Source organism: Euleptes europaea, chromosome 19 (genome assembly GCF_029931775.1).
Source record: "Euleptes europaea isolate rEulEur1 chromosome 19, rEulEur1.hap1, whole genome shotgun sequence".
NCBI classification, from domain to species: domain Eukaryota; kingdom Metazoa; phylum Chordata; class Lepidosauria; order Squamata; family Sphaerodactylidae; genus Euleptes; species Euleptes europaea.
This window is the reverse complement of record NC_079330.1, coordinates 13,591,812-13,619,203: the sequence shown is the minus strand read 5'-3', so window position 1 is coordinate 13,619,203 and position 27,392 is coordinate 13,591,812. Positions and strand designations below refer to the sequence as shown.

The window sequence follows — 27,392 nt, the reverse complement described above, 5'->3', positions numbered from 1 at the left end:
AAAGACCTTCACCTGAGACCCTTGGCTCAGTGGCAGGGCAATCCTCGGCATCCCCAGTTAAAGGGACTAGGCGGGTAGGTGATGGGAAAGACCTCTGCCTGAGACCCTGGAGAGCCATGGAGAGGGGCCATGGCTCAGTGGTAGAGCCTCTGATTGGCATGCAGAAGCTCCCAGGAGAAACCCCTGGCATCTCCAGTTAAAAGGGACTAGGCAAATAGGTTGCGAAAGACCTTAGCCTGACCCTGGAGAGCTTCCAGCACTCTTAGTAGAACAGTGCTGGTTGGGAAGGGCTATGGCTCAGTGGTAGAGCCTCTGCTTGGGACGCAGAAGGTCCCAGGTTCAATCCCTGGCATCCCCAGTTAAAGGGACTAGGCAAGTAGGTGATGGGAAAGACCTCAGCTGGAGAGACATGGAGAGGGGCCCTGGCTCAGTCTCTGTTTGGCATGCAGAAGGTTGCAGGTTCAATCCCTGACATCCCCAGTTAAAGGGAGTAGGTGATGTGAAAGACCTCAGCTGGGGAGGCTGGCCGCAGCTCAGTGGTAAAGCCTCTGCTTGGCATGCAGAAAGTCGCAGGTTCAGTCCCTGGCATCTCCAGTTAAAGGGACTGGGAAAGACCCTGGAGAGCCATGGAGAGGGGCCGTGGCTCTGTGGTAGAGCCTCTGCGTGGCATGCAGAAGGTCCCAGGTTCAATCCCCGGCATCTCCAGTTCAAGGGACAAGCCAAATAGGTGATGGGAAAGACCTCTGCCTGAGACCATGGAGGCATTTCCAGTTAAAGGGACTGGGCAAGTAGGTGATAGGAAAGACCCCTGCCTGAGAGCCATGGAGAGGGGCTGTGGCTCAGTGGTAGAGCCTCTGCTTGGCATGCAGAAGCTCCCAGGTTCAATCTCTGGCATCTCCAGTTAAAGGCACTAGGCAGGTAGGTGATGGGAAATACCTCTGCCTGAGACCCTATGAGGAAAGGTTGAAGGAGCTGGGTATGTTTAGCCTGAAGAGGAAAAGACTAAGAGGTGATGTGATAACTATCTCCAAGTACTTGAAGAGCTGTCACATAGAAGATGGTGCCCAGAAGGTCGGATCAGAACCAATGGGTTGAAATTAAATCAAAAGAGTTTCTGTCTAGACATTAGGAAGAACTTTCTAACAGTTAGAGCAGTTCCTCAGTTAAACAGGCTTCCTCCCTGGAGGTTTTTAAGCAGAGGCTAGATGGTCATCTGTAAACGGTGCTGATTCTATGACCTTAAGCAGATGATGAGAGGGCATCTTAGCCATGTTCTGGGCATGGAGTAGGGGTCACTGGGGGTGTGCGAAGGGAGGTATTGTGCAGGGGGTTGGACTAGATGACCCTGGTGGTCCTTTCCAACTCTATGATTCTATTAGAGTCTGCTGCTCTTAACTACTGCACCAGTACTGTCTCATTAAAAAAACGTACCTTGTTGATTGTGATCAAGATCTGCTTAGATCTCCAGCTGTGACCAACCTTAGGCTTCTGGAATCTGACATGCAGGACATGGCGGTGACAGACATCAACCTCCCCCCACCCCATTCCTCGAATCCAACATCTAGTTTTCTTTCAGGGGTATACTGCCTCTGAAAGTGGAGGTTCTAGTTAGCTTACATGGCTAATAGCCTTCACTAGACCAACCCTAGACTACTGCAAAGGTGCTTTGACTACAGACGTTCCCAAGAGATCCTATCAGACCCGATTTGGGGGAAAAATCAGAGCAAAACGGGAACCGCTGATTTGTGTGTGATGAGGGGAGCGTCATGTGGATGCTTGAAACAGGCACAGTTCATGGCAGAGGCGAGATTTGAATTGGGGACTTCCCTGCTTGTGTCCTTCATTGCTGGGTTGCCCCTCCTATGCTAATAACATTTCAACTTCAGGACTGCCTTAGAAAGTTTAGTGAGCTTTACATATGTTATCTGAGAGCGCAGTGCAGAGTTACACTCTTCTAAGACCTTTGGTCAGTATGGCAGCGGCTCTCCAGGGTCTCAGGCGGAGGTCTCTCACACCACCCTGCTACCTGATCCTTTTAATTGGAGAAGCCGGCGATTGGACCTTCTGCATGCCAACAGATCCTCTACCACTGAGCCACAGCCCCTCCCTGATCAGGGAAAATATTTGCAACCCCTAGCCAGTTGTTGTGTTTGTAATGTAAGTTTTTTTTCCCCCATGCATGGTTGTAACATGGATTTCTACTTGCTCAGCTGATTTCTTTCCCCTCTTTTTGTAGAAGAAGACGATGGGGTGCTGGAAGGCTTGGAGGACTTCTATTCTGAGGAGCAGGTGAACCCCCAGAAGAAGAAGATACCCAAGAAGCTGAAGGAGAAAAAGGCTTCCAAAATCAAGCGGAAGAAGAAAGAGGTAAGTCGATTTGGTTCAGCAGGCTTGGGGCAGGGAATGTCTCCCCATGCGGGAGCTTACTCGGGAAGGAACCATCCGAAGGAGGATCTTAGCAATCAGCATTCGGACTCCTTCTTGCCTAATTTATCTGTAGGACATGGGACATGCCTGTGCTGAGAGGTGAATTTGTGTAGGACCTTCTCGTCTAGAAGATGGTGTTTAGGGAGCCGATAGTGGTAGGTCAACAGTAGGGTAGAACATAAAAACATAAGAAAGAGCCCTGCTGGATCAGACCAGTGGCTCATCTAGTCCAGCATCCTGTCCCATATCGTGGCCAAAACAGAGGGGTGGGGGTGGGGGAACCCAACCTAAAGACAAAGCTGAGTACCCAGAGATTGGGTGGAAAATAACTCAGTTATACTATGAAACATATTTATTATAAAGCGCTCATGCAGATATTAAAAACAAGTCTATATGGCAACAAATAGGTTGATCGTCTAAAACCATCTAAAACCACATGCCTTCATGACAAAGTGGACCTTGGAACCCAGGGTTCCCTGGTCTAACACTCTAGCCACAGCTTGTCAGTAACTGAAAACAAATTATTAAAGTCGTCTAGATGGCACAGTGGTTTTGGACAAGCCCCTCCTGCCATGCAAGACATGGCCAAGTTGCTTTGGCAGTCAAGAACAAGGCACAGTTTGCCGATTTGGATCCAGGTTCAATCTGAGGCCCTTTGCAAAAATGAAACCTCCTGTCTAAGTCTCCCAGCTGCTGTGTTTTCAACTCTTTGACGTTTCCCTGTGCTCTTCAAGGGCAGCGCTACGCAGAGTGTGTTGCAGTAATCCAGCCAAGAGGCCAAAGTCGCATTCAGTCCCAGGAGTTTGCAAAATAGGGGCTTGAGCTGCCAGTTGGGATTTGAAAGTAAGAAGAAGTTGGTTTTTAATATGCCGACTTTCTCTACCACTTAAGGAAGAATCAAACCGGCTCACAAATCCACCTTCCCTTCCCCTCCCCACAACAGACACCCTGTGAGGTAGGTGAGGCTGAGAGAGTTCTGGGAGAGCTGTGACTTGCCCAAGGTCACCCAATTGGCTTCATGTGTAGGATTGCGGAAACCAACCCAGTTCACCAGATTCGCATTCGCCACTCCTGCGGAGGAGTGGGGAATCAAACCCGGTTCTCCAGATTAGAGTCCACCTCTCCAAAGCAGCGCTCTTAACCACTACACAATGCTGGGTCTCAGACTCGCATGAGGAAAGATTGGGGATCATGACCCATGTGGGTGATGATCCGCACGAAGGGGGACTTTGGATGCTGTCCCCGTCCTGTTTGGCCTCTCCTGGTGTAGAAAGGCTTCGGATCAGCTTATCAGATCCTCTTCACTCTCTGAGGCTCCATCTGCAATGCAGCGCCTCATTTACAGTTTGTCTCCGGTGAGTAGCAGTAAATCTTGGCAGACGGCTGCATACCAGCCATGTGGTCTGTGGATGACGCGTGGAAGGGGGATAGGTGGGTGGGAAGCGACCGTGGGAGATTCGCTTTCAACGAGGGTGGACTTACGAGCAGACCTGTAGGCCTTCAGTGATTCAGGGCTCAGCATTCAGCTTTTTGAGAATTTCCCATCATTATTCAAGTTTCTAGAAGAAGAAGAAGAAGAGCTGCCGACTTTCTCTACCACTTAAGGGAGACTCAAGCCGGCTTATTTATGTATTTATTCATTCATTCATTCATTCAAATTTATAATCCGCCCTCATCTCCAGCAAGCCAGGCTCAGGGCGGATAACAATAATTAAAACATAAATATATCCAATATATAAATCAAGTACATCCTAAAACCATAATCATTAAAACCATTAAAACCCTAATCAGATGGCCATAACTATACCTAGGTGCCACAGCAAATAAACGTCAGCAGATCAGCCCCCCCCCTCCCCAACTTCAAGAGTGGGGGGCGGGATGGGGAGGCCAGCAAAGATGGATCTTTTTGTGGCTGTCCTCAGTTATAGGCCTGGCGGAATAGCTCCGTTTTACAGGCCCTTTTACAATCACCTTCCTTTCCCCACAACAGACACCCTGTGAGGTAGGTGGGGCTGAGAGAACTCTTAATAGAACTGGGACCAGCCCAAGGTCACCCAGCTGGCTTCATGTGCAGGGTGGGGAAAACAAACCCAGTTCACTAGATGAGACTCCGCCGGCCATGTGGAGGAGCGGAGAATCGAACCTGGTTCTCCAGATCAGACTCCATCGCTCCAAACCACCGCTCTTAACCACTACACCACGCTGGCTCTAGCTCTGATGGGTACTTTGGAAGTCCGTTTCTAAAATTTCAGAAGACAAAGCTGGGCGGGGAAAGGTGGGAATAATGCTTTCGGAGGTTGGAGGAGGGCTTTTGGTGCCCCGAAGAGCTCCCGCCTGCTTCTGGCGGCTGGCAAAAAGAAATAAATTATGCCCGATCAGTAAACATTTATGCAAATGTAGATTTTCCGAGGCGAGGGCCGGCGGCTGGTGCTTATTAGGCGCACAGATCTTTCCGTGCTGGAGTTACGTGCTGTTGGTAGGCACCTGAAGCAAATTAAAAGACGTCTCTGCTGTATTGTTGTTAATTAGATTTCTGTCCTGCCCTTTCCTGACCAAAGTTGGGCCCAGGGCAGCTCAACACCAGAAAATAGAATCGGATATAAACAATACATCTTCACTATTCAAAAAATATACATCATACTTAAAATCCTGTTATTTAGATTCTAAAATGCAACAGTTCTAAGAAAATTTCGGATGGCGCCTCTCAGATTAATGAGACAAACAAGGTAAGGGAGGGAGGGGGACAAGGAATAAGGAAGGAATTGTTTTATGTTATCGATCCATGAATACTTTGTTTTTATTGTATTGAGTACTGATGATGTTAATAAACAAACAAAGAGAGCCAGCATGGTGTACTGGTTCAGAGCGGTGGTTTGGAGCAGTGGAGTCTGTTCTGGAGAACCAGGTTTGATTCCCCACTCCTCCACATGAGCGGCGGCAGAGGCTGAGAAGAAGAAGAAGAGTTAGTTTTTATATGCCGACTTTCTCTACCACTTAAGGGAGACTCGAACCGGCTGACAATCTCCTTCCCTCCCCCTCCCCACAACAGACACCCTGTGAAGTAGGTGGGGCTGAGAGAGTGTGACTGGCCCAAGGTCCCCCAGCTGGCTTTGTGTGTAGGAGAGGGGAAACAAATCCAGTTCACCAGATTAGCCTCCGCCGCTCATGTGGAGGAGTGGGGAATCAAAACCCGGTTCTCCAGATCAGAATCCACTGCTCCAAGCCACCACACCATGCTGGCTAATCTGGTGAACTGGATTTGTTTCCCTACACATGAAGCCAGTTGGGTGACCTTGGGCTAGTCACAGCTCTCTTAGAGCTCTCTCAGACCCACCGACCTCACAGGGTGTCTGTTGTGGGGAGGGGAAGGGAAGGTGATTGTAAGCCGGTTTGATTCTTCCTTAAGTGGTAGAGTAAGCCAATATATAAAAACCAACTCTTCTTCTTCAAACAAACAAAACAACTAAGAAACGGGGAGAAAATAGGGATATGGTAAGGATAGGGTGTGGTGTAGGGAGGGGGATATCTTCCTGATTTCAGCGGGCCCTAACGCTGCCCGTGCATGTGGGTGCCACAGACTTTGTATGGCTGGCAGAGCATCTGCTGGGTGTTTATCCCGCTAACCAATGTGTTTGCTTCCCGCACCTGCCTGCTTATCTTTCTCCTGGGCAAAAGCAGGCCGTCATTTGCAGTCTGCCGTGCTGCCAGCCGGGACGGCGCAGCCATATGCAGGGACTGCTCACCCACGCTTTGCAAAAGGACGGAGGCAGGGATGGTGGGCGGTTTGCTGTCATTAATCCTTGGAGAATCCGGAAGCTACGGGGTGTGTGTGTGTGTGGTCTTTTACATGACAAAAAAAAAAAGGGGGGGGAGGAAAGACACAACCTAAAACCTAAGCTGCATACCCAAAGCTTGGGTGGGAAAAGAATCAATTATGCATAGAAATATATTTATATTTATTTTAAAGTGCCATTTATCTGGTTGATACTGGTATGCTCACCTTGTATAGAAGAAGAAGAGTTGGTTTTTATATGCTGACTTTCTCTACCACTTAAGGCAGAATCAAACTGGCTTACAATCCCTTCCCCTCCCCATAACAGACACCCTGTGGGGTAGGTGGGGCTGAGAGAGTTCTTAATAGAACTGTGACTAGCCAAAGGTCACCCAGCTGGCTTTGTGTGTACGAGTGGGGAAACCAATGTGGTTCACCAGATTAGTATTTGCCGCTCATGTGTAGGAGTGGGGAATCAAAGCCGGTTCTCCAGATTAGAGTCTACTGCTCCAAACTACTGCTCTTAACCACTACACCACACTGGCTAACACAGCAGCGGGCTCTTTAATGTTATACATTTTATACAATATATTTTGCACAGAGTCAAATTGGAATACGTCCCTACATACATACCTGGGTTGTTATTATTCTGTTATAATACTGTTATACATGTTATATTATGTATTGGTGTCCATTATAAGTGATATTAATAGATCACTGATGAAGGCCAGGGGGCCGAAACTCATTTGGATTGTGGTTTTAGTTATCAGCCTGTATTAGTAGCCATTTGTGCTTTCTTGTAATATAATTTTTAATGTTTTTAATATAGATATCAGTGCCTTAAAATAAATATATTTATATACATAATCGAGTCTTTTTCCACCCAAACTTTGGGAATCTTTTACATGCCAGCACTCACCTGATCAGTAGCGCTGCTGGCTCTGGCGGGGGGGGGGGGGCTTGGGTGACGCATCCTCAAGAAGCCCCCCTAGAATGGTGAGACTGGGAATTCTCTCACCCTACATCTGACCTTGGCTATTCCTTGCTACGAGATAATTGAGGGGTTGTTTAGTGGGGTTAATGGCCCTGTCAGGAGGGAAGGCAGCATGGTATAGCTCCATCTCATCAGATCTCCTAGCTAAGCAGTGTCAGTACTTGGAAAGGAGACCTCCAAGGAAGGCTCTGCAGAGGAAGGCGATGGCAAACCACCTCTAATCTGGAGAACTGGGTTTGATTCCCCAGTCCTCCACATGTGTGGCGGACTCTAATCTGGTGAACCAGGTTGGTTTCCCGACTCCTACACATGAAGACAGCTGGGTGATCTTGGGCTAGTCACAGTTCTCTCCGACTGACTTATTATAAAAGGGAATTAGAAAGACCTCGGTTCAAATGACTTGTGAAACATTTCGATTACGTTTGTTGAGCACTGGAACACCACCATTTTCCAGTTGTGTGCAACTGTATGTATTGTTTGATATAAACAGTAGTAAATAAATACATTTTATTTGCGGCTAGTATGCCAGATAAAACAGGTAAAACAGAAACTGGCCATACAGAGTAGGTGTTTACAACGCAGGCCAACAAAATTAGGAATCACCCAATTATAAATAGTAGTAAAATAAATGGGGGTGCTTACTTTTGCTGACTCTCTTGTGAGGCTGAACAGGGAAGCTCTGCTCATTTCCACTTTTTGCCAGGAAGATGGTCCTCCCCTTAATAAGCCAGATCGCTGATCCAATGGACAGGTAGCAGCTCTCCAACAAGTTGAGCCAAGATTTCCCCAGCCCTGCAGCTGGAGACCTCTTTGAGGCGGTCTCTGCGCAACATTGGATATTGCACCATTGTTGTGTTATAGCAATCACTTCCAACTGAATTCTCAGGCAAACATTGTTATGTTATAGCAATTGCTTCCCCAAATTTTCAGGCAAATATTGTGGGCATATAGCAGTTGCTCCCAGCCGAATTTTCAGGCAAGCGTTGTTGTGTGCTAAAACAATTGCTCCCGACCGAATTCTCGAACAAGCAACTAAGTTGTGAATAATTGCTGTAGGACTGACAATAATTTCTGTAGCACTGTAGCATCTCACAACATGTGGACTAGGGCTGGACTGAGATGCTGAAGCCCTTGGTGATGTCAAGGTTAAGACGTCCCATAACATTACCCCCCAAAAAGTAGTTTAGTAATTTTTAATATTTGTTTTACTCCCCTCCCCCTTCGCACCTTCTGGATTTTAAAACATTTCTGCATGGGCCTATCTGCAAAATGTGGAAGAGCTATTGACTGGTGTCTTTTCCCTTGGCCCCAAATCCGCCTTCCAGATTGCTCGAATTAATTTGCCTCGACTCTGCCGTCTTGGCAGCCAAATGCATTCGCCAGTCGTCCTCCCAACAGCAGAGCCCATACGAGATGTATTTACATAAAACAACCAGCCTGCAATTTGAATGTGAGCATATGTAGATGGAGGTCCTTGTCGGAGACAGAGGCAGAAGGCGAGATGGGATTTCAGCCGGTTCTGCAGGAATTACCATGGCAACCAATAACTCAGGCCAAAATTACAACTGTTTATGTCTCCGGCGAAAGGCGGGAGTCCAGCCCTCCCCCATTTTTTATTATTAAATGGAAAACTTGAAGGACCACAGCTCATCAGCAGCTGGTAGGGGCAAAAGCACCTCTCCCTTTCGAGATAGACTATTTCATTTGGGGGATTGAAACAAAATGTGAAAATCCATCTGGCCATGACGTGAAGCGTTTTGGGAACGATCAAATATGGCGGAGTGGAGTCTGCACACCCACACAAACACACACATATCCACACACCCACACACAAATTGGAGATAGTGGGAAGATTCCAGCGGACGCCTGCTGACAGGTCAGCGGACATGTCCAGAAGCGCCAGGATTTATCCTGTAAATGCACACATAAGGCTGGGAAAATGAAAAGACGCACGAAGACATTGAAGGGGAATACATTTAGGGGCTGATTGCTTCTCCCGTGGTAAAAATGTAAAATTGATCAGATCTGGATCCATCTACTCTTGAGGGCTTCAAGCCTTAAGACAGGACCCTTAGGTGGGTCATGGAACTAAGATTGTTAGTACCCTAGTGGGGGCCTTGGGATTCCCCACTCCATTTCTTGTTTCCTGCTGCCACTCAGAGTGGTGATGGGAGAAAAATAATGTGTATAAATGTCTGTTGGCTCAATGGGAAAACCATAGAGTTTATGGCAATTCCTAGAGAGGACTGATGACACTTCTAGGGTTTTCCCAGAAGTGACATAATACCACCACCATGTCCCCTCGATCCCCTGATGGGTCACATGACTACTGTTTAGCTGCCATTTTTTGCTGCTTTTTTGGGAAGAACCTGCTGCCAGTAAGAGTTCCACATCTCCCGCCTCTCTTGTCATTCACAATGAAAGAAGCAGCTGGATGGTGAGTTCACTGAGTAGTGGCCAAGATTTGGAAATGTCGAGTTGAGGGCCAGAGAATTGACAGCTTTCTTCATTTTGCCTAATTTCTCTAACATTTTGGTCTCCCAGGATGGATGCTCTCTGTTGCTGACCTGAAAAATGACCATTCTCCGACAATAGAAATTCAAAGGGAGGCTCCAACGTGAAACTGGAATTTGAATTCATTAAGAGGTTCCACACTATCTCTCCCTTCCCCACCCTGGTTTGAACAGGGACTTGGGATTTCTTACTCATATGTATGTTAACTTTCTTAGCAAAGCCTGTGGCTGCATTCACAATGTTATGTCAGAGTTCCAGGGGTGTCCCCTAGCCCCAAAAGGTTGGGGACCTTAATATACATGTCTGTGTTTCTTGAAATGCAGGGGTGCCTTGACGACGAAATCTCCGAAAATGAGGAGGAGCTGGGAGAAAAGTCAGACAGCGAAGGCAGCGATTATTCTCCCAACAAAAAGAAGAAAAAGAAGCTGAAGGAGAAGAAGGAGAAAAAAGCCAAACGGAAAAAGAAAGAGGAAGAAGAGGAAGAGAATGAAGATGGAGGCTTAAAGGTATACCGCAACGTGAGAAGCATTGAACCATGCCAGCCTGCAATTTCTTGCCGTGGGTGTGGGGGGATGAAAGCCATTTCCGTACTACAGAGGAGATGCCCCCAAACTTGTTGAATCTTAACCACGTAAAAAAATTAGAACCCCTAGCGTCCACCATAGCAAAATGGCTGCCTTAGATAGGGTTGCTAGGTCGCTCTTCACCACTAGCAGGAGTTTTTTGGGGCGGAGCCTGAGGAGGATGGGGTTTGGGGAGGGGAGGGACTTCAATGCCATAGAGTCCAATTGCCAAAGCAGCCATTTTCTCCAGGTGAACTGATCTGTATCGGCTGGAGATCAGCTGTAGTAGCAGGAGATCTCCAGCTACTACCTGGAGGTTGGCAACCCTATAGCTGTTAAAACTAGGGTTGCCAGCTCTGGATTGGGAAATAATTGGCATTATTCGGGAACCGCTTTTTTGGCTCCCTTTATTGCCACTAAATTGCATATAGGGTTTTTATGCACACCCCTAATAAATACATTTTTTAATAAATTTTTATTTTTTACAACCACACAAAACAAAACATACAACATAGAACAAAGAAACTTTATGCATACAAGACCTCCATCAATTACTATTTGGAGCAGATCTAAGTCAATCTAATTCAAATTTATTAATACAGTCGACTGACCAATCATGTGCCAATACATCAAATTTTCCATACTCAATAGTTTTGCACCGCAGAATCACAGACTTCCTGTACATATGTAAGTCAATCTATTTTTCTATTATTCTATTAAAAAAAAACCTCTTTAAATCTTTTTAAAAAACTAGTGTGTGTGTTAAGTGCCGTCAAGTTGCTTCTGACTCATGGCAATCCTATGAATGAAAGTCCTCCAAAATGACCTATCTCTGACAGCCTTGCTCAGATCTTGCAAATTGAAGGCTATGGCTTCCTTTATTGAGTCAGTCCATCTCTTGTTGGGTCTTCCTCTTTTCCTGCTGCCTGCAACTTTTCCTAGCATGACTGTCTTTTCCAGTGACTCTTGTCGTCTCATGATGTGACCAAAATACGATAGCCTCAGTTTAGTCATTTTAGCTTCTAGGGTCAGTTCAGGCTTGATTTGATCTATAACCCATTGGTTTGTTTTTTGGCAGTCCACGGAATCCGTAACACTCTCCTCCAACACCACAAAAAAAAAAACTATACATATACTCAAACCTTCACACGAGCTTAATAAATTGGCATACTTAATTATTATTGTTTTACAATTATTAATTGTTATATAGTACTAATAGGATGCTATACCTCTCAATCAGTATATTTATGTATAGCTCTGCAAACTTATTATAGTTAACACTGATAACATAACCTTTTGCCCATTCACATAATATCATATTGAAATTATAATATCATGACCCCTAATAAATGTTGTCAGCTAAATAAATCACGCACAGCATCTGGCCGTAGCAGCTTGATGCAGATGTTTTGTCATGCTCGGCCCCTGTGCTCTTTGCCTTTCTGTAGGAGCCCAAGAGCTCAGCTCAGCTCATGGAAGAGTGGGGCTTGGATGACGTGGACTACGCTTTTTCTGAAGAGGACTATCACATGTTGACAAACTACAAGGCTTTCAGCCAGTTTCTTAGGTAAGCGAGGCCCGTCCGTGGCCTGGTTGAGGGGTGGAGCGACTTGGTGGTCTTCCGGATCTGTTCTCGCAGAGGAAATAGAACTCTCGGCTCATAGCCAAAGCAGCTACAGAGCACCTCCTTATTCAAAGGCAGTCTACATTGGAGAATCATGTTTGTGTGGGCGTTGTTATATCTAATAGTAGTGAAGGGCTTGCCCCATTATTATATTTTTTTCTGTCAAATCACAGCTGACTTATGATGACCCCTGATGGGGTTTTCAAGGCAAGAGACATTCGGAGGTGGTTGGCCGTTGCCTGCCTCTGCATCATGACCTTGGTATTCCTTGGTGGTCTCCCATCCAAATACTAGCCAGGTTTGAGGCTGAAAGTGTGCGACTGGCCTCAGGTCACCCTGCAGGTTTCCATGGCACAGTGGGGATTCAGACCTGGGTTTCCCAGATCCTAGTCTGACACTTTCACCTCTATACGAAGCTGACTCTCTCTAGCCTCAACTGCAGATAGCTAAATCCGTGCAACAGGTTCCAGGGAAGAGGTGTCGGTAGGCACTGTGGCGCCCACAGGCAACACATTGTGTGTGTTAAGTGCCGTCAAGTTGCTTCCGACTCATGATGACCCTGTGAATCAACGTCCTCCAAAATGTCCTATCTTTGACAGCCTTGCTCAGGTCTTGCAAACTGAGGGCTGTGGCTTCCTTTATTGAGTCAATCCATCTCCTGTTGGGTCTTCCTCTTTTACCGCTGCCTTCAACGTTTCCTAGTATTATTGTCTTTTTCCAGTGACTCTTGACCTCTCATAATGTGACCAAAATACGATAGCCTCCGTTTAGTCATTTTAGGTTCTAGGGTCAGTTCAGGCTCGATTTGATCTGTAACCCACCGATTTGTTTCTTTTGGCAATCCACGATATCCGTAACACTCTTCTCCCACACCACATCTCAAAGGAATCTACTTTCTTCCTATCAGCTTTCTTCAATGTCCAGCTTTCACACCCATACATAGTAATAGGAAATACGTTGGGGACCCCCGGATTAATGTGACAGATTATCAATTAGCATGGGTGGATGGGGCCCTTTGACTGCTGTCTTACTTTTTCTTCCTAGGCCTTTGGTTGCTAAACAGAATCCCAAAATCCCCATGTCCAAGATGATGACCGTCTTGGGGGCCAAGTGGCGGGAGTTCAGCGCCAACAACCCTTTCAAAGGCAGTTCGGCTGCGGCTGCGGCAGCTGCCGTAGCTGCAGCCGTTGAGACGGTGGCCATTGCTCCTGCGCCGCTTCCCACCAGTGTGCCACAACCGTTGATGCCCCAGCCTGCCATTAGGAAAGCCAAAACCAAGGAGGGCAAAGGTAATGGAGTCAAGGAAAGAGGAGCTGATCGGAGAAGCCTTCGTGCAGTAGGATTGGTTTCCCCAAAAACATGTGGATTTGCTGCTGATTCCAACAGGGCACGGCTCGTAGCTCAGTGGTAGACCATCTGCTTGGCATGCAGAAGGTCACAGGTTCAAACCTAGGCATCACCAGATTTAAAAAAAATAAAAAGTACCGAGAAAGACCTCATCCTGAGACCCTGGAGAGCTGCTGCCAGTCAGAGTATACAATACTGACTCTGATAGACCAAGCATCTAGTTATAAGGCAGCTTCATGTGTTCGTGCGTGCAACCAGGGATTGATTCTGAGGTCTTTGTCATGGAGAGCTAGTGCTGTGATTCAGTAGAAGCAACCTTCATACGTCCTGATGCCTGGGGTTGCTTTTGAAGAGATTTTACTCCCTCTGGGGAAAGCTGTTCAAGGGTGGCTTTTCTGCACTGAGAAAATGGCAGGGGAGGAAAAGGCTAAAGTCTTTCCCTCCCCGCGTCTCCTCCATGATAAATCTGTAATTACTGTCACCAGCGGTTTTCGTCCCCTGCTTGCCGGAAATAATGAGCAACTTTTTCCAGCAAGGGGAGAAAACGGTTAAAAAAAACCCCTCTCATCTCCACAGTGATGAAGCAATCATGGTAGCTAAATTTGCAACAGAAAAAAACCCCTCCTGAAATGTGATGGTCCTGTGCTCTTGAACAAACCCGGTTCTCCAGATTAGAGTCCGACGCTCTTAACCTCTACACCACGCTGGCTCTCAAGTTTGAGCACTTGATTCTGTGGCGTGGATTTATTTATTTAGCTAACTTATACTTCATTCACACCCTGCCTTTCTCCCCACTGTGGACCCAAAGGGGCTTATGTTGTTCTCTTCACCTCCATTTTATCCTCACGATGACCCTGCAAGGTAGGTTAGGCTGACAGAACATGTCTGGCCCAAGGTCACTCAGCGAGCTTCCATGGAAGAGTAGGGATTTGAACCTGGGTCTCCCAGATCGTAGTCTGCCACTGCAACTGCTACACCATGCTGGTTCTCTGTTTTGATTTAAAGGCTTTTGCTTGCGGTGGTGGCGGGAGAGCGATTGATCAAACCGTAGCGATTTCAGTGTGGGCCATCTCTCTTTCCCTCCAGGTCCCGGCGTGCGGAAGAAAATGAAGAGCGCCAAAGACAACAAGAAAAAGGGGAAAGGGAAGAAAGTGGCGGGCCTGAAATTCCGCTTTGGGGGGATTGCCAACAAGAGGAAAAAGGGCTCTTCGGTAAGGAAGGGCCTTCCCTCTCTCAGGGTCGCTGCTGCTCACAGTTGCCCGTCAAAATAGTTGCAAATCAGGGCCTGAAATTCAGACTCTCCCTCCTCTGCCCCCTTCACTGTCAGGCATCTTTGGCTGTGCTACGGAAAGCTCAGTTCTGTGATTTGCATCAATTATAAAAACTGAACAACGTTGCAAATCCATTCTGCGGCATTGGGGTATTTTGCGTAGAATCATAGAGTTGGAAGGGACCACCAGGATCATCTAGTCCAACCCCCTGCACATTGCAGGACATTAACAACTACCTCCCCCCATATCCCCAGTGACCCCAACCCTCCCCTGCCATGCAGGATCCCACAATCAAAGCACTCCTGACAGATGGCCATCTAGCCTCTGGTTAAAGACCTCCAAAGATGGGGACTCCACCACCCTCTGAGGCAGCACATCCCACCGTCGAACAGCCCTCACCGTCAGAAAGTGGGGCACTCGAGCCTCATTCCAGTGCAAATCTTATGCAGCCTCTTCTATTCCATCTGAGGTTTCATTTGGCATTTTCATAGAATCATTGATTTGGAAGGGGCCATACAGACCATATAGTCCAACCCCCTGCTCAATGCAGGATCAGCCTAGCCCTAGAGCATCCCTGACAAGTGCTTGTCCAACCTCTGCTTAAAGGCTGCCAGTGAGGGGGAGCTCATCACCTCCCTAGGAAGCTGATTCCACTGTTGAACAACTCTTACTGTAAAAAATTTTCCCCTAATATCCAGCCGGTACCTTTCCGCCCGCAATTTAAACCCATGATCGTGAGTCCTGCCTTCAGATATTTCAAGAGAGCAATCATGTACCTCAACTCATTTCTTCACCGGCAAAAGGGCCAGAAATTTGCATTTCGTTTTAATGGAAAGCTATGATTCGGCATGCCCAGCAGCACACTCGGTTCTTTGTGTTCCTGTAGTGCTGTTTATAGCGGGAGCTGTGTCTTACTCTGCCTGACTTTCCTTTAAGGCCCTGCTTCTCTGCCCACCGTCAGATCTGCCTCTCTCCTCCCACCCTTCCTTAACCATCCTGCCCTACAGTGTACTTGCCCGACTCAACTTCCTTGTTCCCATCTCTCCTTCCTGCCAATAACACTGCAAACCGGTCCCCTTCTCTAACATCAGTTGCTCTTGTGGCTAGAATTCTGCACTTGGCCCCTTTCCCTATGAGCAGTGCGAATGTTCGTAAACATTCCGTGACATCTGGGTTTCTCTTTTGGAGAGCGGTGGGCTGGTGGAGGTGTGGGGAGGGGCTGTGCCCTATCTCCAAATGAGGTACCTCAGCGTAGTGTGCCTTCCTTTGCAGAGCGAGGAAGAGGAACGAGAGGAGTCCGACTTGGACAGCGCCAGCATCCACAGCTCCTCCGTGCCCTCCGAGTCCTCAGCCGGTCTGGGCAAGAAGGGCAAGCGGCGGAAGAAGAAAAAAAGACGTGGGTCCTGCTCTTGATTCTCTTCTGCTTCCCCTCCTACCTGTTGGGGGGGGATGGACAAGGTTGCCGGGGGGTATGTGGGGGTATTCCACTCTAAGTAAGTAAGCAAGTCAGTAAAAATGTGTTTGTATGTGGCCATAGGCCTTCCCAAAACATCATCCATAAAACAGCACATTATAAACAAAAAAGAAACATATACAAGAAAATCAAATCTGAAAGGATTAACATTGATATAAACCACCTATTTTTATAATTAGTAATGTTTAATAATTTTTATAATTAGTAATTATTGCAAGCATTTATAATTAGCAATATATCACTAGCTGGGTAACAATAAGCAAATATTAATTTGATAATTAGTGTTTTATGGAAAATATATTGCTATATTTTATCTTTTTAATCAATATTAATCCCTTTGTATATCTACTTTGCTGGTCAATGACCGTAATGAATTGAATTGAATTGATATAAACCACTGAAAACAACATCATTTATGGAATTCTGCTCTAGAGCTTTCTACCTTAGCCCTTACTTTCCTTGTTGCCAGAGCAAACAGTGATGCTCGATGAGATATATACTCATTGGAGTCAGACAACAAGAAAATGATTTTCTCCTTTTCAGAGCGGAGGTTTGTACCCACTAGTCGCCCATCAAGAAACTTAACCCTGGGCTGTGTATTCCACTCTAATTGCTGCACCACGCTGGCTGTGGTGATCTCCAGATTACAAAGCTCAGTTCCTCTGGAGGAAATAGCAGCTTTGGAGGGTGAACTCTATGGCATCACTGAGCTTCCTCCCCTCCCCAGGCACCAACCCCAAATCTACAGGAAGTTGCCAAGCTAGAGTTGGCAACCCTACTGCTGTTGCGGACTGAGGAACTCGAGACAGTCCCGAAGGAAAGCCAGGCCTTCCTGGGACAGCGTTGGCTGATAGAATGTTTCCCTTCTGAAGATAAAATCCTGCCTCGGTTCTCCCTTTGGGGATTACCGTTTCTTTGCCCCTCTTGTGTTTGCCAGTGGAAGAAGGTGACGGTTATGAGACGGACCACCAGGATTACTGCGAAGTGTGCCAACAGGGTGGAGAGATAATTCTGTGTGACACGTGCCCCCGCGCCTACCACCTTGTCTGTTTGGACCCGGAGCTGGAGAAGGCACCAGAAGGAAAATGGAGCTGCCCGCACTGTGTAAGGAGTTGGAGGGCTGAGGAGCCATTCTCTCACTCTGTATGACCACATATAAAACTGCCTTATACTGTGTGAGGCCCTTGATCCATCAAGGTCAGTATTGCTCGCTAAGATTGGCAATGGCTCTCGACGCCTTTCGCATCACCTGCTACCTGGTCCTTTCAACTGGAGATGCCGGGGGTTGAACCTGGGACCTTCTGCATGCCAAGAGGATGCTCTACCACTGAGCCGCAGCCCCTCCCCTAACGCTCCGAGCAAAGTTGCTAGCCTTCGTGCTAGACCTGGGTAGAGCTGAGCATAGGAAGAGTTTTGGCAGATGCTGCTTTTCAAATGCGATGGCAGAATCTGTACTTGCTAGAATTTTTCCTTCTGTGCAACCTTTCAGACAATTCTAGTAGGGAGGGGTGGTCTTGTTGTGATCATAACTACAGAAAACAAAGGGAACCTGTGGAGCTAGGTGCAGCGCACCTGGTGGCGAGGAATGTATTTTGACTGTTTCTGGATTTGGGGGTCAGAAATAGGAGGGGCCCTATTTGGAAGACAGTGTGAACACCATAGACTCTGAAATGGGTCCCAGAAGGTCCAGTGGACCACTAGGACCATGTTGCCAATATGGCTGAGTAGTAGAGCACCTGCTTTGCATGCAGAAGGTCCCCGGTTCAATCCCTGGCATCTCCAGTAAAAGGAATCAATTAGCAGTTGATGGGACAGACCTCCCCCTGAGGCGAGAGCTGCTGCCAGTCAGAGTAGACAATGCTGGCCATGATGGTCTAGCGTAAAGTGGCTTCATGTGTCTATGGGAAGTGTGTTGGGGTTTAGAGAGCTTAGAATCATAGAATCATAGAGTTGGAAGGGACCACCAGGGTCATCTAGTCCAATCCATTGCACAATGCAGGAAATTCACAATCACCTCCCCTCCCCACACCTCTAGTGACCAGAAGATGGCCAAGATGCCCTCCCTCTCTTCATCTGCCCAAGGTGACTTGGGGAGGGTGAGGTGGGGTTCTCTGAGGAAGGTCTCCTCTGCCCCAAGAGAGGCATGGCAAACTTGCAGGCTTCCAGTCCTGCGACATCTTCAAGGCTAACAACCTTTATTCCAGTGTCAGCCAGATTGTGACACATCCGATGCTGCGTGGGAGTCAGCTATTTAAGGTGCCGCTGGACTTCTGTGTTGTTTAACCTTAACCAGTGGGTTTTGCTGTGCCGTATGCTAAAGATCCCTTTTTCAGACCGGCTGTGTCTCTTCCCTGTTCAGTCAGTGGACTCCTTGGTACATATCCTTTTGCATTGTCCTTACGTATACCAACTTAGGCTAAAATGGATTATACCATGTTTTAACAAATGGTCCACGTCTTCTCGAGCAACCTTGGAGCAAAAGGTTCAGTTCTTCTTTGAGGATTCTGACCCTCAGCGTACTTATTTTGTTGCTTGTTTTTTGGAGGCTGCAGAGACAAAGGGAGGTGTTTTTAGAGATGGATCTTATTTAAGTTTTATGGTTTTATCGTTCGAGACCTCGGTCTAAGAATGGGGGGGAAAGAAAGTGGAAACCTTAACCAGCGAGATCTTTGAGAGGGGTCAGCAGGTGGGGAAAGAAGCTGGCATGTTTCAGTTCTGCCTTCATCCCACGGCAGGAGAAGGAAGGCATCCAGTGGGAACCAAAGGACGAGGAAGATGAGGAAGAGGAGATCGGCGAAGAGGAAGACGACCACATGGAGTTCTGCCGTGTCTGCAAAGATGGAGGGGAGCTCCTCTGCTGTGACACCTGCCCCTCCTCTTACCACCTGCACTGCCTGAACCCACCACTCCCAGAGATCCCAAACGGCGAATGGCTCTGCCCTCGGTGCACAGTGAGTGTCCTCCACCTTCCTCCCACCAATCACGCCCCGTGCCTGCCCCATGCCAGGCCGGCGTCAGCATGACCTGATGTGGGGCAGCTGCCGGGGCCCAGGGCTTCTGGTAGGGCCGCCGCTGTTGATCCCGCCCCCTCATTTATTTGCTAGCGTGCTTAGGGTTACCAGGTCCCCAGTTACCTTTGGCGGGAACTTCTTTTGGGTGGGGCTGGGCGGAGGGATTCCTGCATGCTCCCAATTCCACTTCCGGTTTCCTAGCCCTACTGTGTGTGTGTTCTGTGGAGTCAGGCCGCGTGCACAGCAGGGCTAGGAGGAAGTCTCTTGCTTCCTTTTCTAAGCTACATGCCAGATCTGGCATGCAGTTTGGAAAGGGAGGCTGGAGAGTTCCCAGGAGCATGCAGGGGGGGCTCGCTCTCCCCTTTCTGCTTCTGCCCACGGACCATCAGCTGGTCTGTGGGCAGCCCGGTTGATTGGTGGGCAGTTGCCCGCCACAAGCGGGCATTTGGGAACCCTAAGCATGCTCCCAGCGACACGCACTGCCCATTATCCCTGGGGAAAGGGCTGCAGGTGGCAGTGACTCAAAGCAGTGGGAGAGCTCCCATGTAGGCAGGGGAAAGACAGGCCGCTGGGAGGCATGCTGGTGGTTGAGAGGGAATGGGGGCACGTTTTGGGGCCCTGTTGGTAGATATAGGGTTGCCAAGTGCCTGTTAATGGCGGGCAATTGCCCGCCAATTAATAGGCCTTACTGCTGCCCCTCAGCTGGCGGGCAGGCGGAAGCAGGCCAGATGAAGGGAAGTGATTGGTGCAATAGTGTCCCTTCTGGGGTGAACCAAGAAGTGACAGGGACTCTCTAGCACGTCCCTAAAAATATTCTATGGAAACCATAGAGCTTTTTGAGGGACATGCTGGAGCGTCCCTGTGGCTTCCTGGTTTACCCCAGAAGTAGGGTTGCCACATCACACGCAGCCACGCACATGTGCGCCTGCCCACCCCCACCCCCAAAAACCTCCCACCGGTGAAGAGGGAGGACCTGGCAACCCTACCAACAAATGGCACAGTTGTGCCTTTTCTGGTCGTCGCTCTGGGAGACTGTGGGAGATGACTAAGCCCCCAGCCGACTACCTCTTACCCCACTTTTAGTGGAGTGAACTTTCAAGGGAAGGCAAAATGTGCCGGAAATGCACTGTTTGCACCCAACCATGGCATTGGCAGCTCGTGAGGGGTGAGGGGAGTCTGGCTAGGCTGAGCCTGAACGCCGGGCGGGTTTTGTGTGTGTCTTTGCCTCCCCGTTGTATGTCTTCAGTGCCCGCCGTTAAAAGGCAAAGTCCAGCGAATCCTTCACTGGATCTGGAAGGAGCCTCCGGCCCCGCTCGCGTCTGCCTTACCCTCAGCGGAGTCGGAGTTTGCGATCCCTCTTCCCAAGCCCCTGGAAGGGATCCCCGAGCGGGAATTCTTTGTCAAGTGGGCCGGCCTCTCCTACTGGCACTGCTGCTGGGTCAAGGAGCTGCAGGTGAGCGGGCCCCGTCGTATCCCCCAGGTGGGGAGGGCGGAAAGGGTTGTGCAGCCCCCTCAGGCACCTTCTCTTGTCGCGCAGCTGGAACTCTACCACACTGTGATGTACCGCAACTACCAAAGAAAGAACGACATGGACGACCCGCCGGCTTTCGATTACGGCTCCGGGGACGAGGACGGCAAGAGCGAGAAGAGAAAGAACAAAGACCCCGACTATGCCGCAATGGAGGAGAAGTATTACCGCTACGGCATCAAGCCCGAGTGGATGATGATTCACCGGATTCTCAACCACAGGTGACGTCACAGGCGTGGGCCAGTCGGTTGCCTTGCACGCTGGATCGAATTCAGAAGGACGTAAGAAAAGCTGTGCTCGATCAGACCAAGGGCCCATGAAGTTGAGCATTCTGTTCACACTTTGGCTGACCCGCTGCCTCTAGGAGGCCCACAAATGGGATGACTGCAACATCATCCTCCCACCCGTGCTCCCCAGCAAGTGATATAAAGAGGCATACCGCCTCTGGTACTGGAGGAAGTAGATCTCCATCATGGTACTGGAGGAAGTAGATCTCCATCATACCTAGGTCTAAACTTGCTGCAATCCCTCCCAATGTGTTTTGATTTTCTGATAATCCCGCGATACCTACGACTATTTTTGTTGGCTAGACTGAATGCCATCCCATCAGGGGAATTAATAGGTCGCTTAAATAGGGTACCGTATTGCGAGAGAGTATGTCAACGAGGTTCTGGCCAAATAGACACTGTGACTTGCTCAGCGAGGCTAGAGACAGATGGATAAAGCCTTTTATCCGGGAATCTGTCTCCAAATTGGACAATTTGAGGGTTATTTTAGCAGGGGTGTATTTTAATAGTACATTGGCAGTTTCCAAATTTATTTCCCAGACAATTAAGATTAAAAAATATTAATTTCTTTATGGGCTAGTTAGATAGTTACTTTTTCTTTTTTCTTATTTTGATCTCAGTGTGACATTATTCAGGGCCGAATTGGCCATGTGAACAATATCATTAAAGTAAGTAAGATGTCCATCATGACTAATAGCCACGGTGACTAGTTGCCACCGGTAGCCCCATCCTCCATGAATTTGTCCACTTCCCTTTTAAAGCCTTCCGAGTTTGCTCCCATCATGTGTGTGTGTTAGCTTTGCGACCCAGCTGTGACAAATTCCTCTTCTGTTGTGCCTCCCAGTTTTGACAAGAAGGGAGACGTCCACTACCTGATCAAGTGGAAAGATCTCTCCTATGACCAGTGCACTTGGGAGAGCGACGGCATAGATATCCCCGATTACGAAAATTTCATGCAGCAGTATTGGAATCACAGGTCAGTGCTGGAGACCCGGAGACGTGGCTGTGTAGCGGGGACTGCGATTTGTGCTCTCACAGGGGACTCGGCGAGTTTAGGCCAGGGGTGGAGAAATCCCGTGGCTCAGTGGCAGAACACCTGTTTTACATGCGCCGTGTCCATGGTTCGATCCCCGGCACCCTGGGTAAAAGGGATCTTAGGCGCTCCGCGTGAAACCACAGAGGGTGGCTGCCAGACAGAGCGGGCGATGCCAGGCTGAGACGGGCCAACAGCGTGACTTGGTGCGAATCCTCCTGTGCATCGTTTTCTTCCTCCCTTGCAGGGAGATGATGTTGGGGGAGGATCCCAGCTGCCTACCCAAGAGACTGAGCAAGAAAGGGAAGAAGCTGAATGATGATAAACTGGAAAGGCCTCCAGAAACGCCCATTGTGGATGTAAGTGAGGCATGAGGTCAGTGCTGGTGTTGGTAGGGGGGTGTTAAAGCCCAAGAGTTCACTGGGCTTATAAGGAGTCCTCCTTAAACGACTGCACTGTGATTCAGTTACATCTCTGGCTCGGAGTGCAACGAGCATCGCCCACATGTGTCCAAGCCTACGTTTGTAGCCATAACGTCGAGAAACTTGTTTGTATTTTCATTGAGAGTTGAGAGGTTGTGTGCAGCGCTACATTGGCAGAATCACAACAGCAGCCCAATTGTTGCTGAGTCTGCTCTGTGCTCCTCCCGCCCCGATTATTTAATCAATTGATTCGGCAAAAAATTGATCTGATTGACCGTTGAGGCCCAATTTTTCTCAGTAAGAGAGTTTTGTATGTTTCTGGGTTATTGTGGTTACTAGAGGATGAGAAAGAAGGAGGGGCTGTGGCTCAGTGGTAGAGCATCTGCTTGGCGTGCAGAAGGTCCCAGGTTCAATCCCCGACATCTCCAGTTAAAGGGACCAGGCAGGTAGGTAATGTGAAAGACCCCTGCCTGAGACCCTGGAGACCCACTGCTGGTCTGAGTAGACAATCCTGACTTTGATGGACCAAGAAGAAAAGGCCGTCAGATTTTGTGACCCAAGATACATAACTGATTGTTGTGCTTGATCACCTGATTGTGTGTCTAAAACACTGTCAAGTTGCATCTGACTTACGATGACCCCCCTGATGGGGTTCTCAAGGCAAGAGAGGAGCAGAAGTGATTTGCCCCTGAGAATGGACCCTGGTCTCCTCTGGTGGTCTCCCATTTGAGGACCAATCAGTGCCAACCTTGTTTAGCTTCCGAGATCTGATGAGGTCTAGGTCAGGGCGACCACCTGATTCCCCGGTGCTTATGCAGGTGACTAATCGAGTGTAAAAAACACTTTAATGGGTCGACAGCTTTTATAATGACATTTTCTTCCCCCGCACGCCCCCTCTGCAGCCTACGGTGAAATTTGACAAGCAACCATGGTATATTGACACGACAGGTGGGACGCTGCACCCTTACCAACTGGAGGGCCTCAACTGGCTGCGGTTTTCCTGGGCGCAAGGGATGGACACTATCCTTGCGGACGAGATGGGCCTGGGCAAGACCGTCCAGACCATTGTATTCCTCTACTCTCTGTACAAAGAGGTAGGCATCCAGCGCTGATCCCAGCGCTGATCTCACTACGCCAGCGTGGCGTAGTGGTTAGGAGTGGCGGACTCTAATCTGGTGAACCAGGTTCGATTCCCCGCTTCTCCACATGAGCAGCGGACTTTCATCTGGAGAATTGGGTTCGATTCCCCGTTGCTCCACATGATCGGCGGACTCTAAACTGGTGAATTGGGTTCGATTCCCCGCTCCTCCACATGAGCAGTGGACTCTCATCTGGAGAACCGGGTTCAATTCCCCGCTCTTCCTCATGAGTGGCGGACTTTAAACTGGTGAACCGGGTTCGATTCCCCACTCCTCCACATGAAGCCAGCTGGGTGACCTTGGGCCAGTCACAGTTCTCTCTGAACTCTCTTAGCCCCACCTACCTCACAAGGTGCCTGTTATGGGGAGTGGAAGGGAAGGTGATTGTAAGCAGGTTTGAGACTCCTTAAAAGTAGAAAAAAGTGAGATATAAAAACCAATTCTTCTTTGCAAGGGCATTGCTCATGAACAGTGTGTCTCTGTCTACCTCCTTTTCTCTCCACAGGGCCACTCCAAAGGTCCTTATCTGGTCAGCGCTCCCCTCTCGACGATCATCAACTGGGAACGGGAGTTTGAGATGTGGGCACCCAACTTCTATGTGGTCACGTACACGGGGGACAAGGAGAGCCGGTCTGTGATCCGCGAAAATGAGTTCTCCTTTGAGGACAATGCCATCCGGACTGGGAAGAAGGTTTTCCGGATGAAAGTAAGCACTGGCTACTTGAGGGGTGGGGTCGGAGATGTGTGTCTTCTGACCCACACCTATTGGGACCCAGATAACGAAATAGCAGAGCAAGTCAATGTGTGTGTAAAATACCGTCAAGTTGCATCTGAGACTGTTGCACAGGAGGAGGGATTTCTGCCTTCTCCTCTGTGTTGTTTTCTGTATCGGAAACTGCCCAGGAGCCATTGGGGGAGCATTATTTTCTCTGTGAGCAGTCAACACGTGAAAACAAATCAGCGGATGTGCTGGCTCCCAACGAAGCGAATTATCACTCCCTGCCCCACTGCCCCTAGGCTGTTTCAGCCACCAAAAACAGCACACTGGAGAAGGCAGGAATTTTTCCTTTTCCCACGTAAAAGTCCTGATCTGAATCAGGCCCTTCAGGGGTCAGAGCTGAAGGGGTTACATGGAGAAACCAGCAGGTACAGCCCACCTTCTAAAGCAGTCATTTCTCCAGGGCAACTGATCTCTGGAGATCCGCTGTAATTCTCCAGATCCCTAGCCCCCACCTGGAGGTTGGCAACCCCAACTCCCCCCAATTCCAGCTGTCTCAATTTCTGGATGCAATATAGAGAGGCTTTTTATCCCAATAAAAAGTGACATAGAGGTTTTTATCAGCAAGTCCTGACATTTTTCCCAGAGGTGAGGGTGGACGCTTTCTCAAAGGAGAAAAAAAGTACAGTTTGTAAGCCTGGCAGATTTATGGGATGAGCGCCAGAGATTTCTGTTTGCTCGGCATTGCTTTCCTAATTCATTTCGCTGCTCAGAGATGGCAGGCGGGCTGGGGGCTGGGGGGGACATTGATTTTCTGCTGTTTGATTCATAACCAGGACCCGGCTCGCTGACATATTGCCCTGTGGTGCAGATAGACAGGCATTTGTTTCTCCCCCTTGGAAGAGACACCAGAGTGTAGTGATACTACATTACTGTTTCCTCCAGAAAGAAGCTCAGATAAAATTCCACGTCTTGCTCACGTCCTACGAGCTCATCACGATCGATCAGGCTGTTCTGGGATCTATCGAGTGGGCCTGTCTGGTGGTCGATGAAGCGCATAGGTTGAAGAACAACCAGTCTAAAGTAGGTATATCTTTCAGCGTGGACTCGAGGGATTTAGAATAAATGCTGAATTACTGTTGGGTTTCCTAAAATTCTGAGATACCTTTCTTCCCGAACTGAAAACCAGAAGTATGCTACATTCGTACAACTCATAAAGTTGGGCTTTAGCATATGCAATGGTAAGATTTACCTGCTCTCCAGAGGGGCCCATTCCCTGCGTTTTTGCATGAGTTCCTGTTCTGGGCACGACTCGTTATTGAAACCTAAAGCAGCAGCTGATGAAAAAATGTGGAGAATTCTCTTTAATGTCTGCCTGAGCAATCGATCATGAGATCAGGTTCCGAGGAAGGAACTGCACATGACATAGAAATTGGTGCTGTGGTCAGAAACACTGGTGTATTGTGTTCCTCTGCTTGTCCCAAAAGTCATGGGCACATATTTCCTTTTCCAGCGTGGTATAGTGGTTGAGCGGTGGTTTGGAGTGGTGGAGTCTGATTTGGAGAACCAGGTTTAATTCCCCGCTCCTCCACATGAGCAGCGGAGGCTAACCTGGCGAACTGGATTTGTTTCCCCACTCCTACACATGAAGGCAGCTGGGTGACCTTGGGCTAGTCACGCTCTCTCAGCCCCACCTACCCCACAGGGTAGGGAAGGGAAGAGATTGTGATTGTAAGCCAGTTTGATTCTTCTTTAAATGGTAGAGAAAGTCAGCATATAAAAATCAACTCCTCCTCCTACTCCTCCTACTCCTCCTACTCCTACTCCTACTACTCCTCCTCCTCCTCTTCTTCTTCTTTTTCTTCTTTTTCTTCTTCTCCTTCTCCTTCTCCTTCTCCTTCTTCTCCTTCTCCTTCTCCTTCTTTCTCCTTCTCCTTCTCCTTCTTTTCCTCCTCCTCCTCCTCCTTTTCATAACCTGAAGGGTGTCAGTGGCAGTGTTTGATGGGATGATATCCCAGTTTTGCTTCCTTTGTGGAGTCATAGCTCCTGGCAGCATTCTTATTTTTAATGTTGAGATCCACTCTTGGTTAGCAGCACACAGTTGCTGATGGGGTCAGTGACTGGTGTCTTAGAGTGACTGGAACTCATGATTCTATAATGTCTGGCCTCACCTGTCCACTCCATTTCTTCCCCTGCCCTCCCCCCAAGTTTTTTAGGGTGCTCAACAGCTACAAAATAGACTACAAGCTGTTGCTCACCGGGACACCCCTGCAGAACAACCTCGAGGAGCTCTTTCACCTGCTCAACTTCCTCACTCCGGAGAGGTTCAAGTGAGTATTTACTCATCTTATGCTGGCATAGCGTAGGGGTTGAGAGTCAAAGATGTAGAGCAGAAAGTCTTGGGTTTGAATCCCAGCTCTCCCATGAGCTCACCAAGGGGCTTTAGGAGTCTCTGTCTCTCTTTGGGGGAAATAACCATACTGTCCCACCCCACAAAATTGTTGTTAAGGATCACAATAGGATAATAGATTGGATCCACTGGCATGTTCATGGAAGTTTATTTACTTACTTAAAACATTTTTATCTGGCCTTATCTCCTCAGACTCAAGGAAACTAACAAAGCAACACCAAATTGCAAAAGCATAAAAACAATAGAAGAGTCCATTAACAAGATAAAAGCAACAACAAGCAGATTTTTCCTTGCCTTCCCCTTCCTCCAAAAAGACATTTTAAAAACTCTCTCTGTTTTCTTCTTTCATATGCTAATAGCAGACCAGGGAACCTGGTTTTGGATAGTGAGACCAAATGGAGGACGGTTAAACCCCTCCTGCCTCTACCCTGGATGTCTCAGAGGCAAATTGAGGCTGTGCATTGAACGGACGGAATAAGAGGCATGGCCGAGTGGCATTGCCCTGCAGGCAGAGCGTATTGCTCAGCTTGCCCTACATGGTTTGGCTTCTGCTGCTTGGCTGGTAATTGGCTTGTCATACATTATTCCCACAGCAACTTGGAAGGATTCCTGGAAGAGTTTGCCGACATCTCCAAGGAAGACCAGATTAAAAAACTGCACGACCTTTTGGGCCCTCACATGCTTCGGAGGCTGAAGGCCGACGTGTTCAAGAACATGCCTGCCAAGACAGAGTTGATCGTGAGGGTGGAACTCAGTCAGATGCAGAAGTAAGTTGTCGCCCCTCAAGGCCTGCAAGAATTCAAGTAGGGCTGACTGGATCAAGCCATGGCTCCCCTTAGGCGGTCTGTTGTGGGACGC

The 27,392-nt window shown here is 48.4% G+C and overlaps 1 protein-coding gene and 1 non-coding gene across 2 annotated transcripts in view; both read left to right on the top strand.

Annotated features, from left to right (window-relative positions):
- The window catches only part of CHD5 (chromodomain helicase DNA binding protein 5), a 68,117-nt gene that overhangs the window by 877 nt on the left and 39,848 nt on the right, over positions 1-27,392 (top strand). The window contains exons 2-18 of the mRNA XM_056865561.1: positions 2,237-2,367; positions 10,031-10,213; positions 11,719-11,837; positions 12,939-13,183; positions 14,328-14,452; positions 15,785-15,908; positions 16,924-17,090; positions 18,722-18,937; positions 20,244-20,450; positions 20,535-20,746; positions 21,657-21,788; positions 22,093-22,204; positions 23,170-23,361; positions 23,912-24,112; positions 25,070-25,207; positions 26,333-26,454; positions 27,128-27,301. Coding sequence (XP_056721539.1) covers positions 2,237-2,367; positions 10,031-10,213; positions 11,719-11,837; positions 12,939-13,183; positions 14,328-14,452; positions 15,785-15,908; positions 16,924-17,090; positions 18,722-18,937; positions 20,244-20,450; positions 20,535-20,746; positions 21,657-21,788; positions 22,093-22,204; positions 23,170-23,361; positions 23,912-24,112; positions 25,070-25,207; positions 26,333-26,454; positions 27,128-27,301 — 2,800 coding nt within the window. The remainder of the gene's footprint in view (positions 1-2,236; positions 2,368-10,030; positions 10,214-11,718; positions 11,838-12,938; positions 13,184-14,327; positions 14,453-15,784; positions 15,909-16,923; positions 17,091-18,721; positions 18,938-20,243; positions 20,451-20,534; positions 20,747-21,656; positions 21,789-22,092; positions 22,205-23,169; positions 23,362-23,911; positions 24,113-25,069; positions 25,208-26,332; positions 26,455-27,127; positions 27,302-27,392) is intronic.
- Positions 288-358, top strand: TRNAP-GGG (transfer RNA proline (anticodon GGG)). The gene has a single exon. It is a non-coding gene; the product is annotated as a tRNA-Pro (tRNA).